The sequence below is a fragment of the Acomys minous genome, assembly GCF_964271855.1.
Source record: "Acomys minous genome assembly, chromosome: 16".
NCBI lineage: Eukaryota > Metazoa > Chordata > Mammalia > Rodentia > Muridae > Acomys > Acomys minous.
Genome location: NC_140498.1, coordinates 11,951,679 through 11,967,837, shown reverse-complemented (window position 1 = coordinate 11,967,837; position 16,159 = coordinate 11,951,679). Strand labels below are relative to the sequence as shown.

The 16,159-nt window shown below is 48.2% G+C and overlaps 3 protein-coding genes across 18 annotated transcripts in view; 1 reads left to right on the top strand and 2 right to left on the bottom strand.

The window, feature by feature from the left end:
* The window catches only part of MPRIP (myosin phosphatase Rho interacting protein), a 116,212-nt gene extending 113,098 nt beyond the window's left edge, over positions 1 to 3,114 (top strand). For all 7 annotated transcript variants that reach the window (XM_084763768.1, XM_084763769.1, XM_084763767.1 and 4 more), the window contains one exon: positions 2,424 to 3,114. In XM_084763768.1, the coding sequence (XP_084619894.1) occupies positions 2,424 to 2,495 (72 nt within the window). In that variant the 3' untranslated portion in view covers positions 2,496 to 3,114. The remainder of the gene's footprint in view (positions 1 to 2,423) is intronic.
* The window catches only part of PLD6 (phospholipase D family member 6), a 34,294-nt gene extending 20,365 nt beyond the window's left edge, over positions 1 to 13,929 (bottom strand). For 2 of the 9 annotated variants that reach the window (XR_014775798.1, XR_014775799.1), the window contains exons 1-2: positions 13,510 to 13,929; positions 10,976 to 11,684 (exon numbers count right to left, since the gene is read on the bottom strand). Coding sequence is in view for 6 of the 9 variants with exons in the window: in XM_084763784.1 (XP_084619910.1) it covers positions 11,437 to 11,684; positions 13,510 to 13,927 (666 nt within the window). In the remaining 3 variants the exon portion in view is untranslated. Of the gene's footprint in view, positions 1 to 3,078; positions 11,685 to 13,509 lie in introns of those variants that run through there. The other 7 variants (XR_014775800.1, XM_084763784.1, XM_084763785.1 and 4 more) reach the window with 7 other exon arrangements.
* The window catches only part of FLCN (folliculin), a 43,607-nt gene continuing 39,114 nt past the window's right edge, over positions 11,667 to 16,159 (bottom strand). Inside the window, exon 14 of one of the 2 annotated variants that reach the window (XM_084763772.1) lies at positions 11,667 to 11,684. The gene's annotated coding sequence lies outside the window, so the exon portion shown is untranslated. Of the gene's footprint in view, positions 11,685 to 14,572; positions 14,938 to 16,159 lie in introns of those variants that run through there. The other variant, XR_014775797.1, reaches the window with a different exon arrangement.

The following is a 16,159-nucleotide window of genomic DNA, read 5'->3' as shown; positions in this document are numbered from 1 at the left end:
GCTCTTCCAGAGGACCTGGGTTCAGTTCCCAGCACCCATGTGGCTGCTCACAAATGTCTGTAACTTTAGAGAATCTGACACCCTCACACATACATAAATAAAATTATTAAAAAATGAAAACCCAAGAGAGAGCCAGGCATGGTAGCACACGCCTTTAATCCCAGCACTCTGGGAGGCAGAGGCTGGAGGATCACTGTCAGTTGGAGACCAGTCTGGTCTACAAAGTGAATCAGCCAGGGCTGCACAGAGAAAGCCTGTCTCAAAGTCATATAGGAAAGGACATCCAGGAATGGGCATCGTGAGGAAGATAAGCAGTGAGGTGTGCCACCTCCATGTCAACTTGGGACAGACACAGCTCAGTAGCAAGGGACTGCAGGGTGGTAACACTAGGAACAAGGAGCCTCTGTTCTAGCTAGATCTCTATGGCAAAGACATAGAGGCTTCTGTGCTAGGCAGGATCACTAGAGTGTACAGTGCTAGGGTCTCTCTGCTGATGGAGTCACTAGAGCCATGGAAAGGCCATTGGGTTTCCAGATGGCACCTGACTGTAAGAGAAAGCAGAACAGAGAGCTGATGCTCACATGACTTGCCCAGTTCCATTGTGTGCTTTGTATCTGACCTCAGCATCATACACATACCACACACACCCCCAGGAAAGGTGGGGCCCAAGATGGCATCATGCCTGTGCTGCCTTCATTCACTTGGAGCTTCCCACCAGCTCTGTAAAGATACTGAAAACTAGCTGGGTGTGATGGCACATGCCTTTAATCCCAGCACTTGGGAGGCAGAGGCAGGCAGATCACTTTGACTTCAAGGCCAGCCTGGTCTACCAGGGCTACACAGAGAAGCCGTGTCTCGAAAAACCAAAAAAAAAAAAAAAGACTGAAAACTATGCTGTCATGATTGGGACCTCCCTTGGATGCTGTTTCATCTCCCCCCTCAGTCAGCATTCATAGCAGCATGATGGCCTCTTCTGAGATCCAGAGCAGAAAGGATCTTCTCCAGTGTTGTAATGGTGTGGGTGCGGGATGCTAAGCCCTGAAGTAACTAGCTATTACCTGAGGCCAGAGGACTCAAAGAGACGGCATATCTCAGGATGGAAGGGACAGTGGGTCTTCTCCACTCTGTCCTGAGAGTGGGCAGGTGCAGTAACTGGGTTCACACCTCCCCTCGGGGTGCATTAGGGCCACTGTGGCTATCTTGGGCCTGCTCCTATCACCTAAGGATTTTCCTTGTTGGGCACATGGAACCCAATCCTAGAACGTTCTGTCCACAAGAGTCTCAGGACAGCCTGACAGCAAGTCTTCAGCTAGAATAGAACATTTATGGCAGTACCAGTACCCCTACTCCCTTGGGGATCCTTTGGTTTGGCAGGTTGCTGGGTGATGAGCCAAAAGGCCTATATAACATCTCTTGGGAGTCTGGCTGCTGTGGAACTACCTGAACTCAAGGGAGATGAGACTTCAAAAATACTTTGAAGCAGGTGTGGGTATCACTATTCACACATTAGTATTAAAAAAAAAAAAAACTCATTCAAGGACAGCCTCAGCTATATGAGAATCCAACTCAAAACAAACGGACCCCCCCCCCCCCAAAAAAAAAACAACTCAGTTATTACAGGGAAGCTGGTAGCAAGAGACACCAAGCACAGCCCAGATCCTTACTCATACCCTGCAGGAAACCAGGCCTCAACCTCCAGAAGCAGCCTGCCAACCAGTTCCTAATATAACCTCCATTCGTGGCTAGGCTACGCCTGGCACAAAGGTTGGTTGCCAACAAGAATCACTACTGAGGAGCCAGACCCAGCCCCGGGCACGCTGAAATATGTTTATTGCCAGTTCTCTAGGAACTGCGGTTTCTTTTTTGTTCCAGAAATGAAAGCTTTGGGGAAGGGGAAGATATTTAAGGCAGAGTTGCTATAAATATTCAGTTCCCCAGTTAGTAAAATGTCTTTTACCTTAAATACCAAGATCACAGGAGAAAGTCCCAGTTTTCACACACACACACACACACACACACACACACACAAACACACACACCACTTGTCATTAAGGCCATAAGTTCCTGAAGACAAAGGAATGAGACATGCATACTCCATATAACAGGAAGAAAGATTGGTGGCCAGGTTTCCAGTTCTCCGTGTTTTTGTCTGAAGAACCAACCAGTCCTAAAGCTAGAGTTCAGTTATGACACATGATCTTGTTTCTCTCTTATTATTTGTCCCCTTTCTCACCCAAGTAAGTTTCTACAGGAGAACGCAAACTCCAGTAACACTACTTTTCAAGGGATCTTCTCAGGGCCTTCTGCCCTCGCATGCCCACTAATCTCAGGATCCTTCAGCCTGCACCTGCACCTGCACCTGAAATCAAACTGCCACGGCTGCATCAAGTCCTAATTGCTTCTCCCTGCTCTGTCTCCACCAGAGTCTGAAGGAAGGCCTGACGGTGCAGGAGCGCTTGAAGCTCTTTGAATCCAGGGACTTGAAGAAAGACTAGCTGCATCCATTCCACCTGACACATCCCTGCTGGTGGCAGCACAAGCCAAGTGTGGCTTTCATCTGCATCTGTGCTTTCACTGTTGCCATCATTAACTGTGGGTATGGATGCATGAGAGACTGCTGTGTGGGGTGTTTACTCCATCCCCCGCCCTGTTGATTCCAACTTCCCGTTGTCTGTATCACAGCTTTTTCCCCGTGGTATTCTCAGATTAGTCAAGCTCAAGCAGTAGAGTGGGGAGGGCTTCCCCACTGACCCCTGGCAGGACCCTTGTCCTCCCATCACACTCACTGTCAGTATTAAGGCACAGCAGCCTGTTAATAAGCTAGCCCTGCCTCCGAGTGCACACGTGGGGACCTGCCGGTGGCTCTGCTCTGCTGCACACAGCTCAGAGCCGAGCCACCAAATGTTCTAGTCTGGCCTGCTTTCTGAAGGGCCTAGGAATAGTATCCAGCCTGCTCCACTTCCTTTTGACCTGGGAGGAGGGACAGCATTTTGTATTTGGCCCACTGATGCAGCTTAGAACCATACCCAGATAATCCTGGCAAATCTTTCACAACCTGGAAAATGTTGAAAGCAACCATTCCTATTTTGGTTTTTTATTAAATCTTGCACAAAAGCCCCGGTCCCTCTCGTTCCTTCCTCGGTTCGTGCCTCCCTTGCTCTGCTAATTCTGGTCTTCTGGTGGCTATGAACAGTGACTTGGCAGCCTGAAGCTTCAGACTTCTCAAGTGTGATGGATCCTCCTCCGGGTCACCTAGAGGGAACATAGTCCTGGGTTTTAATTGTCTGAAAAGAAGCTGCCACGTTGCTTGAGGAAGGGCGGGGAGACCTGTGTGTGAAGACAGGCTCAGGGCTGGTGAGAGCAGCAGCATGTGCTCAGGCCTCTGACTTCTCTGCACTCTGGAAATGTCTGCTTCTCATGGAGCCATTAACAGGGAGCCTGTGCTGATTTTGCTTTCTAGCTAGCTGAACAGGACCTCACTTCTCAAAGCATTTTACAGCATTTCCTTTAAAAATGAAATCTTAGAGCTGTTTCTATTCGCATAAAAAACATTCATCTCATAAGATGCAGTGGACACGAGCTGCCACATCGGGTGGGAGAGTCAGTGGCTTCGCAGCTAGACTCCCCCATCCTGGCTCCACGGTAACAGCTTCCACTTTGTGTGGAGTGGCTCAGATGGTCTCTGAGTGAGCTACAATTCAAGGTCATCCACAGTGTCTGGCAGGCCTAGTGCACAGGCAGGGCAAAACCACAAGATACTGCTTTATGACATACTTAAGTGTGCTACTGCCTAGCAAAGAAGCCCTGGGCCTCCCCTTTTCATAAGTTTTTAAGTTCCACACTGGTACCTGTTCAGTTACCATTTTATGTTTTTAGCATTATGGCAAGTCAGATCTGTTGAAACAGTACTTTGAGCTCAGAGTGGGCTAGCCTTTGGCAGCTGTAGTTCTCTGTTGACTACTATTGTCTCTGATGTGATCCTATGCTTCCTGGGGTGCTACAAAGAGCCTGCTAAAGATTCCAAACCTACAGTTCAAAATACTGTCTGATCTTTTGCTCTTCACCTCAGAATCCTAAGATATGACCTTGCTAAATACAGTACCTGGGAGTCAGAGACAAGGGCTGGGGTAGACACACTGCACTCGTCTGCCAATTGAGGCCCACTTTTGCCATGATACAGCACTCTCTGTTCTAGGACTAATGTCATGTGTAGGTGTTTGGTCTAGGCCAGATGCTGACCTGGCACAGGATAGGTGCCTGGGTCATCCCACACTGCCCAAGCCACTCTGAGAAGTAACGTGTGGATCAAGGTGCATCTTGAGTTTCTTGATGGTGACTTCTGGCCTCTGGCAAAAGTGAACCAAACAAGAAGCTGGCCTTCCTGAGTACCTGGTGGCCCACAGCAGCAGTTTACATTGAACTGCTGCTACCATGGCCTCTGTCCGTTCCTGACCCCAGTCCCTGTACCAGGTTCACTTATGCCTGACCCCCTAGAGGTATCCCATTCCCTGGGAAGACGGTGGTATATTCCAGAGAAGAGGCATCAAGTGTGCAAGTGGAGTTGGTCCAGGCATCAGTAGAGGGGGATGCTTGCCTGAAAATGGGAGGTCAAGAAGCCTCAGGCTACTCCCAACCCAGTCACACACAATCAGTGGAATATTTTCCCCACTTCTTCATGGTAGGAGCAGCACTAAAATAAACATGTCAGAATTTTTTTTCCTGTAAATATACATTTGTAATCTGCCAGCATCTGCAAGCAAACTGCCATTACAGGGAGCACCCCTGCCTTCCTTTGACAACTAGTGTAAACATGCTTAAATTACATCTTACACATGTGGTGCCTAGCACCAGAGCAAAGAGCGTATCTGCCACACAGGGCCATTAGCTGCAGCTTCTCCAATATGGTTGTGTCCAGAGCCAGGTCATGAGATAGGGAATCACCAGAGAGAAGAATGTGGGTTCACTAAATAAAAGCTAAAGTCAGAGTTACCCTCCCCTGGACCCAGCAGAACAACGCTGAACTGGGTGCAGTGGCACATGCCTGTCCTCCTAGTTCTTGGGACACCAAAGCACTAGGTCAGTTTAGTACCATACAAGACTGTCTCAAACTACAGATGAGCTAAGGGTATATATGGCCAGTAATGATAGAGCACCCACCTAGCATGTATTAAGCCTCATGTTCAACCACAGCACTACAAATAGCACACTGAACTTATGGGCAAGTGGCCAAAAGGAGCCTGAAGGATTTGACTAAGAAACAAAACAGGTTTTTACTTCTTCCCTACAGAGGGAGATGATGCGCTGACTTCTCTCTACCCAAGAACTGAGCAACTCCTCATTGCTCACGCCTAAAGCAGGTACTGAGGGAAGTGGCTGGGTACCCCACAGTCTGTACCTTTTGTGTAAACCTGGGCGTTAGTGCAGATGCCTGCAGGCCTGTCCTACACACCAAGCGCTCCTTCTCCTGACCTCCAACTGTGCCCTGGCTCTCACAGACAAGCTGGATAAGCACCCAGAGGCCCTATGCTGCCTTCCCACTCACGCTGGTCTCCATGGGAGTACCCAGATGCATAGTAACACCCAAATTCCAGACTGCTGGTGGAGGGACAGTAGTTATCTCCCAGCTGACTGGCCTGTGCCTGCAATGCAGGAAGGTTAGCTGTTGCTATGCTGTAAAACGATATCACCTTCTCATATACGCTTTCTCAAGGGAGCTCCCAGCACACTGTAACAGGGCACTCAGCCTGTAGATCAGAGTAAGTGACACGCTACAGGGATTCTTGTGCTAAATTTGTGTGAGGTTTTAAAACATCTTGTCTAGACGCCCCTTTTGAAGGTTCAGTGCAAACCCCTCAGACATCAGAAGACCATGTGTTAGCTAGGCGTGGTGGCTCATACATTTAATCAGTACTTGGGAGGCAGAGGCAGGCTAGGTCAAGTCAAGACCAACCTTGTCTACATAGTTCAAAAGAGCCAGGGCTGCACAGTAAAGCCCTGTCTAAAAGACCATGTTAGTAACTTTGGTTACTGAACAGACTATGAAGACGCTATCCTTAACCACACTCGTGGCAAGCCTTATCAGTGCCCTGGTTCTTGTTGAAAGTGTTCTGTGAGACTTTCATAAGGCCACTCAAGAAAAACCAGCAATATGAGGGACTTTGAGTACCCTGCCTTCAGGCCTCTCGGTGCGTTTTTGTTAGGGGAACTGGCTGTTTGCTATCCAGATGCCTAGCCCTGACACAGCTGTGGGGCTGGACTATATGCAGAGCAGCCCAGCCACCAGTCTCTAGCTGCCTATGACTCCAGGAAGCGCTCTGGCTGTAATTCTGTGGCACTGGTAAGGAGCCAGCCCATCAGTAGAGTTAAAACTAAAGAGCCTCTCCAGTCTCCCATGGGTCACAGGTGAAACTAGCACAGCTGCCACCGTGGAACAGGACTCCACAGCCAGCATTTGCTGTATATAAAGTACAGTTGAAGCCAGACTCAGTGTTGTACACCTGTAACCCAGCACTCAGGGAAGCAGAGGATCTCTGTGAGTTCAAGGCCAGCCTTGAACAAATCAAGTCCAGGACAGCCAAGGCTACACAGAAAAACCTGTCTTGAAAAAGAAAAAGTACAGTTGTAAGAATCCTAGCCAACAAAGCTCATACCACACGTCTAATTTTATTTTAGCTAGGAATAGATTGTAAATTCACTATCATTTGTTTCTGTCACAAACTTAACTTTAAATGGATTTTAAGTCATTTTAAGATTTGCCTTTGCATTAATGTTTTAATGCCAACATCCAAAACCATGTGGTACTGACCAACGTGGCTTTCTGTAGGTTTGCTGTGTAAAATGATAAGCTCCTTGACAATCAGAACTCTAGGGGACCTTCCATTTCAGCTGCTTGACTGGGGACGGAGTGCCTGTAGGTGAGCAGAGCACTGAAGGGCAGCAGTCACAGGCTTGTGCCATCTCACCTGCTAGTAAGGTTTTGTCGTGATACAATCAGTCCGGTTGCCAGACTAAAAATTAATGTAAAAGAAAATGGAGCCTCACTGAGCCAGGCGGCTTTGGGCACAGCTTCCCACAGCCAGCTTAGACATCGGTGTGTCTGCGCAGGGTATGGCTTTCTGCAGATAAAGTGTCTCCAACTTCTTATTTTGAGATTTTATGGTTCATTGTGAGGCATTTCCTACAAAGTTCCTGGTCAGGTGGTCGCTCTAACTGAAATGTTAATTTGTAGAAATATTTATTCCTTTATGTGACGAGGTAGAGTCCTTGGCTGTAGCTAACCATTTTTATTGTGTAAATACTGCTTGATTTTACATGAACTGTATCATAATAAACTATTTTTGCATTGCCCTCTGAATGCACATGGGTGCTGACTCAGCCAGGCAGACTAGAAAGAACCTGAAAGTCCTGAATTGTGAGTGTGCGAGCATCCTAGAGATTAGAATGAGCTGGGTTTTGTGTAAGTTTTATAACCTGTTGCTTTCTTTTTGACAGTGCTTCTCAGGATTTTTTGTTTTCAGGATATTTATATTAGATTTCATATTAAGAGATTTTACATGTTCACACTGGGCATGGTGGCGCAAGCCTTTAATCCCAGCATGAGGCAGATCGCTGTGAGTTTGAGGCCAGCCTGTTCTACAAAGCGAGTCTAGGACAGCCAAGGCTACACAGGGAAACCCTGCCTCAAAAAACCAAAACAACAACAAATATATATATCACAAACTCTATAATAAAAATGTGAAACTGATTGGAAATACAAAAATTGTTTCTACCCTATAGAAATCAACTTTAGTTTATACAACAACAAAATAAAGATTAAAAAATAAAAGAATATCCTTAGTATGTTTATCGCAGTTGTTTAAGGACTTTTCAATGGCTTTTTGTGCATTAGAGACTATTATAAACAAATGTGCACAAAAAACTTGGGGGAAGTGGCCTGATGTGTTTTGTAGTTTTAACACATTGTCTTGAAAGCTGTGTGAGTGCAATTTAAAATTAGTTGTAGTTGGCAAGCTGATCACTCATGACTAAAATTTAAAAAATTGAAAACCAGGAACAGAAAAGAATCACTTCCCACCCAGCTTATCAGTAACAACAGCCTGCCATGTCCCCAGTGCTGCTCTCTCGCTCTGGAGACGCCTTTTACCACTTCCATTCAGTACAGTGCGAAGGATCAGAGAGAGAGGCACAGTGACTGAAAGGGAACGAATAAACCTGTTCCTTTTAAATGAGGTCTGCACAGTGTTAGTGCTAGGCCTCAAAACCCTGCGAACACGGCTGAGGTGCATTTTCACTCTTCAAAGCAGATGCTGGCCAGCTGCTCTCACCCACCCCTGCCCTCCCCTCCCCTCCAGGGGCTGGGCTCCAGGCTTCGCTTGCCCACGCCTGATCCTCACCTAGCTCAACCATTGTGGCTCCCTGGTCTCCTGGCCTGTCAGCCCCGCCTGTCTTGGTTGAGGGTTCCTCTCTCGCTCTTCCCTCCTCCTCTCATTCATGGGCCATGTTCGGCCTGCTTCCTCCGGTATACCTACAATAAAAGTCTTACCCATACTTTACAAGCAGCCTTGCCCTCCTTTTGTCTCCCTTGTCCATCAGTAGGCACCTACTAAAATTCAGCAAGTTAGGGCACAGGGCTCAGTTGTATTTCCACATAGTAGTTCTGAAGACAGAACACATTAAGCAATTCTATATACAGTAACATGAGTGATGAATCATACTCAAAACTGCAAAACATTGCTATGAGCTACTTCAGCCAAAATATGAAGATCAAACCAGATGGGAAATACTTAAATCCATCAACACCAAAATTTAAAGGTCAAAAACCTCTCAAGACAGGAAAAAGCGAAACAAAAATAAAACCAAAAACACCAAAAGGACCTAGAGTTCTGTAGAATACATTAAGACAAAATGCAAGCAAGTATAGAGTGAATGTACTGGACAGTCCTGGGCGCTACTGGCAAATTAAACCCAAAGATGGAAAAGGGGGAAACAAATACAGTTCACACCAGGCACCACTGCTAACGCAGACAACCAGCCTCTAGTTTACTCTTCATCCCCTTTCCTGGGTGAGTGGCCCGCATCCCCGCAGGCTGATCTCTCACTTGCTAAGGTGTTTTCCTTTCACTCGTGATTCCAAGAACCTAACTGCTTTCTATAATGTGTGCAGCAATGCCTCAGATCTTCCATGTCTTCTTACCTATTGATCTCCTGAGCTGCCCATTAAATGAGTGAACAACAAAAACCTACAAGCATTTAGAGATATTAAAGATATAGTGGAATCCATGCTCAAAGAATAGGGAAAAAAAAAGGGATGGTAACCCCAACTTAGTCTGTAAATTCAACACAATCCCTATCAAAGTCCTAGACACTTATTTTTTTCCAGAAATTGATATATTCAAGATTCACGTGGAGATATAAGAGGCTAAGAATATGTTGGAAACAAATTGGATTCATGTTGCCAGTTCTCAAAATATACTAATCTAGACTGCTTCTGGTGTTACCACAATGAGACAATGCAGAGCCCAGACACAGACCACCGAAATTAGTGGTCAGTTGATTTCAACAAAGGTTTTAATATCGTTCCTTAGGGGAAATCACCTTAAAATGGGGATGAGACAAATGAGATACCCACATGAGATACCCTGACCTCAATAGCACTCAAAAGTGGGTGTGGTGGTACATAAGTGTAACCCCAGTACTGAGAAAGTAAGGCAGGAGTGTAAGGTCAGCCTCAGGCCACGTGGAATTGTGGCCAGCCTGGTCTACATAGTGAGACTATCTCAAAGCCAGCAACAAAAAGTTAAATATATGAAGTGATGTAACAAGTTTGCACACATTCCTGCAGACGACAACGCTTACTTTACTCCGGAAAGCCACATGTTGCCATGTGGGTGCCAGCCTTCTCTGGAAGGGAATCACACTTTTTTTTTTTTTTTGAGGTCTGGAAACTGGAAATAGGGCCAGGTAAGAGCCTTGGGTGTTTGGAAACACACTAACCAGAAGGCAGCTAATACTTTACAGTGCTACTGTTCCAGAGCTCCCACCTTCACCACGGTGTCTAAATAGCTATATACTCCCCCCAGAATGCAGCAGGCTAAGGCAGACATGTAGCAGTTAATATTCTAAAATATTTATTGAAATACGCCAGAAGTTCAGGGTCCCCAATGGCACTGTCACTCAAGGGACACTTTGTGATCTTACCCGCGTGTGCACGCATGCGCGTGCACACAGACACACACACACACTCCCCTCCCAAACACACAATCCTTCTAGAGCACACACTTAAGAAATCACAGGCTCGGCCGGGCATGGTGTTGCACGCCTTTAATCCCAGCAACTAGGGAGGCAGAGGCAGGTGGATTTCTGTGAGTTCGAGGCCAGCATGGTCTACAAAGTGAGGCCAGGACAGCCAAGATAACAGAGGAAACCTGTCTCAAAAACCAAACACCAAACAAACGAACAAAAAAAAAAAATCACAGGCTCCCGAAGGGAAGGGACTTATACAACATTTTACAGTTTCTGTTAAATCTTCTGGAAAATCAATATCAAGGTTACTAATCTAACACTAAGATAAAAGAACATTAAAAAGGGTAACAACAGCTGAGCATGGTAGCACACACCTTTAATCCCAGCACCTGAGGACGAGTCAGGAAGATACCTGTGAATTAAAGGTCAGCCTGGTCTACTAAGTGAGTTCCAGGTCAGCCAGGGCCGCGTGGAGAGACTCCCCGACCCACCACACACACACAAGGAAAAAGCACATTCATTAAGCAGTATCTGCTGCTGAATGGTAGCGTGAGCTACAGGACACTTCATGCACTCAAAGGAGTGCACACAAGCATGAACAATGACAAAACCTGTAGCTCTTCTGTCACTTGACGTATTCACATGTCAAAGAACTTAAATAATTTGAGATGTGTCCCAGATGCATGTGAACACCTGCCAGAGTTGACATCACCGCCTGGGCAGCTCCTCTTACCTCAGTAATACTCCCTTTGTCGTCAACTCCTGATCCAAAACTGAGCAAAAAACCCTGAGTAAAATCCACTGAGTCCACGGGTGCTAGAGGTGAGGTCAGGCTACATCCACAGCATTGCTCTAAATGCAAGGGCTGTGAGAAACTAAAAGCAGAAGCCGGACACTGCTGCTGCCATAGCCAACGGGCAGTGCTCACTGGTGACGGCCATGGCAGGGGGACAAGGCCAGTGGCAGAGGGTCAGGACTATCACACATGTCTACTGATGTCCAGAGGTCACTTACAGAGGATGATGGCCTGTCCATCTAGGCGACTACTGCTATAGAACAGCCTACGGCACTGCCCACATTGTCACCTCCTTCCTGACTTCAGCTGCTCCCCTGCCAGCCAAGAAAGGCCAGTGCAAAGCAAGAGGGAACATCATCACAAGGACAGGCCGGAAGACTGCGCAAGACAAAGCAGGGTCAGTGCCCTCGGTGCTTCTGAGGGAAAAAGCTGTACTTGGTGGGGTCAAATTCTTCCCAGATGCGCTCAAACTCCTCCAGGAACAGCCGCACATACTCGGTGTCCTCCATAATCAGAACGTTCTCACGGTTGTTCTGGATGGCCTGTGTGGTCCAATTGAGGGAGCCAGTGATGAGCACCTTCTTGTCAACGATGGCAAACTTATGATGCATGTAGCCTAGGTCCTGGTCATGCCGTACCTGTATACCTGTGGAGCCAAGGCAGCCTTTATTTCACCCACCCATGTACAGCTACCCCCAAGGAGTTAGAGCCCTGAACATACCCTTGCCTTTCTTGTCACTCACTCTGGAATGGATAAGCAGAAGGACAGAAGCCTAGACAGGAAAGAAGTACACAGTGGCTTCAGCTGGCCAACTTGAATCACACCGTCCAGGGTGCCTCACTAGCTGAAAGGAAGAGAACTGTGCCACACCCAAACCTGCTGTCCTCACCCAAGGTCTGGTTTTGGCTTTTTTTTTTTTTTTTTTTTTTGAGACACGGTTTCTCTGTGTAGCCTTGGCAGTCCTGGACTCACATCAATCCGCCTGCCTCTGCCTCCCGAGTGCTGGGATTAAAAGCATGTGCCACCACCGCCTGGCTTGCTTTGGCTTCTTACTTGGAGGGTAAGGGATGCCGGGGTGAAACCCAGGCCCTTAACGCATTAGGTAAGTCATCTACCCGCCTCTCCTTCACTCCAGCGTCTGCCCCAACTCCACCCATCTCCTGTCATCACAGCAAGGTCTGGCAGCACCCACCCCACTACAGTCCACCTTAGGCTAGAGGACGCCTTGCTTTACTTAGCCCTCAGCAACTGTTTCCCAGCTCAGGCTCATCACGCTTGCTGCTTCTTCTGAGATGGCTCTCCAGCAGGCACAATGCCTCTGTGCAGCTGTCCCAGCCACCTCACTTTCTACGTGCTCTCAGCCAAGTTCTCTAGACCTTCCTGATTTGTGTGTTTTCTCACAAGTACCTGGCTGTACCAAATACTGACACACGGTGCATTTGTTGATGGGACAATCTGGAACCCAGCCAGCTGTGGCCAGAACATCAGCGATGTCCCATCTGTGACAGATGGCATTTTGGTTCTTTCCAAATCTGAGGTTTCATTACTCCAAAATCTAAATACAGTCATGTCACGCGTGTCTCGTACCTACTTGTCCACCCACCAAAATGACGATCTGACTGAAGATCACTGTGTGACCGCCAGTAAGGGGCAGAGAGCTACCTATCACACTGACACAATGCTTCTGGTCTGCCCGTGCCTGTGAGCTACCTGAAGCACACCTGGTTTCCAAAAGCTACATCATCTCAGGGAAGTGGGAAGACAGGCTGTCTGCAAGGAAAACACCTCAAGAGCACCACAAAGCCTGGACATTTCCCAGGGGCTCCCGAAACCTGTCACTCACTGTAGGCACAATGACCAAGCTAGGTAGTGGGGTTGGAAGAGGAGTGGGAGGAGTCATCTTAACAGTCAAAGTTTGCTTTCCTGCCGAGCCCACCACTTAAAGGGCAAACAAGGGCCACTGGAACTAGGGAGGGTACAGGTGACACCTGTTGGCTAGGCAGTGCTGCAGGCTGGCCAGACACACCTGTGGGCCCAGGGCTGATGGCTGAGAAGCAGGTATTTGCCACACTGCTGGATCCACTTTCCAATGATGACAGAGCGTCGCTGGTCACTCCTAGACACTGAAGCAGCTAAGAGTCTCAGTTTGGCTGGGTTCAAAATGACTTGTTTGCCCGTCCATGCCTTCACTTTTTGTCAGCCATCTTTATCCCAGTTTGCAACAATCACAGAATTTGAGTCTGCACATACCTCTTTGCCAAGGCCAAGGCCTAGAAACAGGTGGGAATTCCCATACACCTTACTCTCATCGGGAGCACAAAGAACATTACAAACTACAGACCTTAGCTCCTTGGCCCACTCACCCGTGCCTGCCTGCCTGCCTGCCTGCCTGCTCTGGACAAAGTCAGCTGGGCATCATCTAAGTCTTCAACCCCACTGCTAGTGTGCTGCACCTTCGGCGGCGGTTTACCTGCCTTGCGCAGCAGGCCAATCTGCGAGCCGTTGAGGGCCATGTAGTCGCAGTCGGTGATGACACGCACGCGCACCCCGCGCTGGTGCAGCAGCTGCACGGCACGCCCCAGCTGCGGGCTGGAGAAAGCGAAGAGGCAGAGCTCCAGGCTGGAACGGGCGGCCAACAGCGCTTGCAGCAGGCGGCTCAGCGAACTCTCCTTGTGAGGGAGGGTGCACCGGCAGCCCGAGGGCCCCGAGGGCAAGCCTGGGGCCTGCAGTAGGGCCTCGGTGCAGGTCACCTGTGAGGGGAAGAAGAGCACCTCGCGCCGTGGTCGCCGCCCGGCCAGCAGCCAACGTACCAGCCACGGCAACGCCTCTAGGGCCAGCGCGAGACCCGCGCCAGCGGCGACCACCAACCGCCAACTCGAACGCCCCATGGCCGCCACCGCAGAGGTCAGGGGTAGCACCAGGCGCTTGCGCGCCCAACACGTGCCAGCCCGCCCCCAACCTCGGGTATGCCACGCCCCCCTGCGTGGCCCGCCCCCAGCCAAGAGCTACGCTCCTCCCAGCTGCTAGGCGACCCTCTGCCTCCACCCCACCCGGGAGATGAGCGCCTGCGGAATGCGCGCTCCGTACTTGGCTAACTGCTACGTACCACATACAAGGACCACCGCAAAGCCAGCCACACATTGCGAGCCCCACCACCCTCGGGCATCCACCTCTGATGCGACCCAACCGCCCCCAAACAACCCATGACCTGCACCTGGTGTCCAGGGCTGACAAGGTTCCTGGCTCTAAACTTGGAGGGACATTTGGGGCGCACTTTCACTATTGCTGACAAACAGGTCCCTAAACGGGCCATGAAGAACAACAACTCAAGCCTTTGAAACGGCGTAATGATAATGGTGGTGGTAACTCCACATAGGCCAGCTCAAGATCAAAACCAGGATGTAAAAAAACAAAAACAAAAAAGTGATAGAACAGGATTTTCAGGGACTTCCTCGCCGTGCGAATCCGTACAGTGATGTTCCCCTCTGCCTAGTCAACTTTTCAATTTGAGGTAACTTCAGCCCCTACACAGATTTTTTTTTTTTAAGATTTATTTTATTTATACAGTCCTCTGCTGGCATACCAGCAGTCGCACTATAGATGGTGGTGAGCCACCATGTGGTTGCTGGGAATTGAACTCAGGATCTTTGGAAGAACAGACAGTGCTCTTAACCTCTGAGCCATCTCTCCAGCACTTAGCTGCCATGTGCCACTGAGAGGTAAGTCACCATGGCGTCCTGTGAAAACAGCTGAGAAGGGGCGCTGACCTCCATCCGGAAAGTCAGAGACTCGCGACACTGCGTGGAAGTTGGTGCTTCAGCTAGTGACCGAGCTCCCCAGGGAAGCGGCCAGCCTTTCTGAAACTGCAAGAGCTAAGCGGCCAGCAGCTGGGGGAGTCCTGCTTAGACACAGAGGGAAGGGAGAAGTCACCCCCGGTGGTCCAGCGAGAACTCCTCCTGTGCTCTGTCTTCTGTCTATAGGAATATGCTCCATTGTGACATGTGTGATCCACTGCCATCCTATGAGAAGGTCCAGAACCAGTACAGCAGCTGTGCAGCTCTGAAGGGGACTGGAAATAGAAGCTATACTGGGTCCTAATGCCTGCCATTTCTCCTGATTCTCCAAGCAGGCTTCCTCTGAGATAGGATGGTCTTTATGTTTTGGGGGGCTCCTTTGCCTTATGCCTATGGTCTGTCATTGTTTCTGCCCCACTGTGTTTCTAGTTTTTAGCTATAAAGACATGGGAAAATTAAGGAAGAAACAACCTGATGCCAACATTTGAGTTGCCTTACATGTCTGGTTTTCATAGTTTTCTGTCCTAATGGCTTCTAAATTACAGGTACTTTTTTTTTTAAGATTTATTTATTATTATGTATACAGTGCTTTGCCTGCATGTACACCTGCACACCATAAAAGTGCATTAGATCACATTATAGATGGTTGTGAGCCACCATGTGGTTGCTGGGAATTGAACTCAGGACCTCTGTAGGAGCAATCAGTGCCCTTAACCTCTGAGCCATCTCTCCAGCCCATTACAGGTACTTATATCATCCTGCAACTTGGTATCTTTTAAGGTTAAAAAGAAAAAAAAAATACTTGTTAGCTTTTCAGGTTGTCTGCCTCTGTCTGCAAACACACACTAGATGGTTCTGTGGTTCTGGATTTAAAAAAAAAAAAAAAAAACTCTAAGATCAACGGTAATTCCAGCTTTGCCTCTTAAAATAATTACAGCTGAAGCTGGTAAAGGCTAAGATTCCTTCAAAAAAGTAAGGTGAGCAAAATCATTAGGAACTTAACCTGAGTAGCCAGTCATCCCTCTCAGAGGGTTGTTTGCAGTTAGGTCCTAATTGCATGAGACCACAAGGTTTTATGGAAAAAGTGGTGTGAGCAGGCTGAAAACTAAAAGTGGGAAGGGAGTCCACCTCACAGCCAGGAAAAGGCTGTTCCAGATAGTGGGTGAAGGCACCAAACGTTGTCTAACTCCTCCTCTGAGAAAAACAACAGATGATGGGTTTATTACTTATGCCTCATGCATGGTATTAAATGTTTGTGCAATTATTTATGTATTATGTACACTGGTGTTTTCACTGCATGTGTGTCTGTGTGAGGGAGTCAGATCC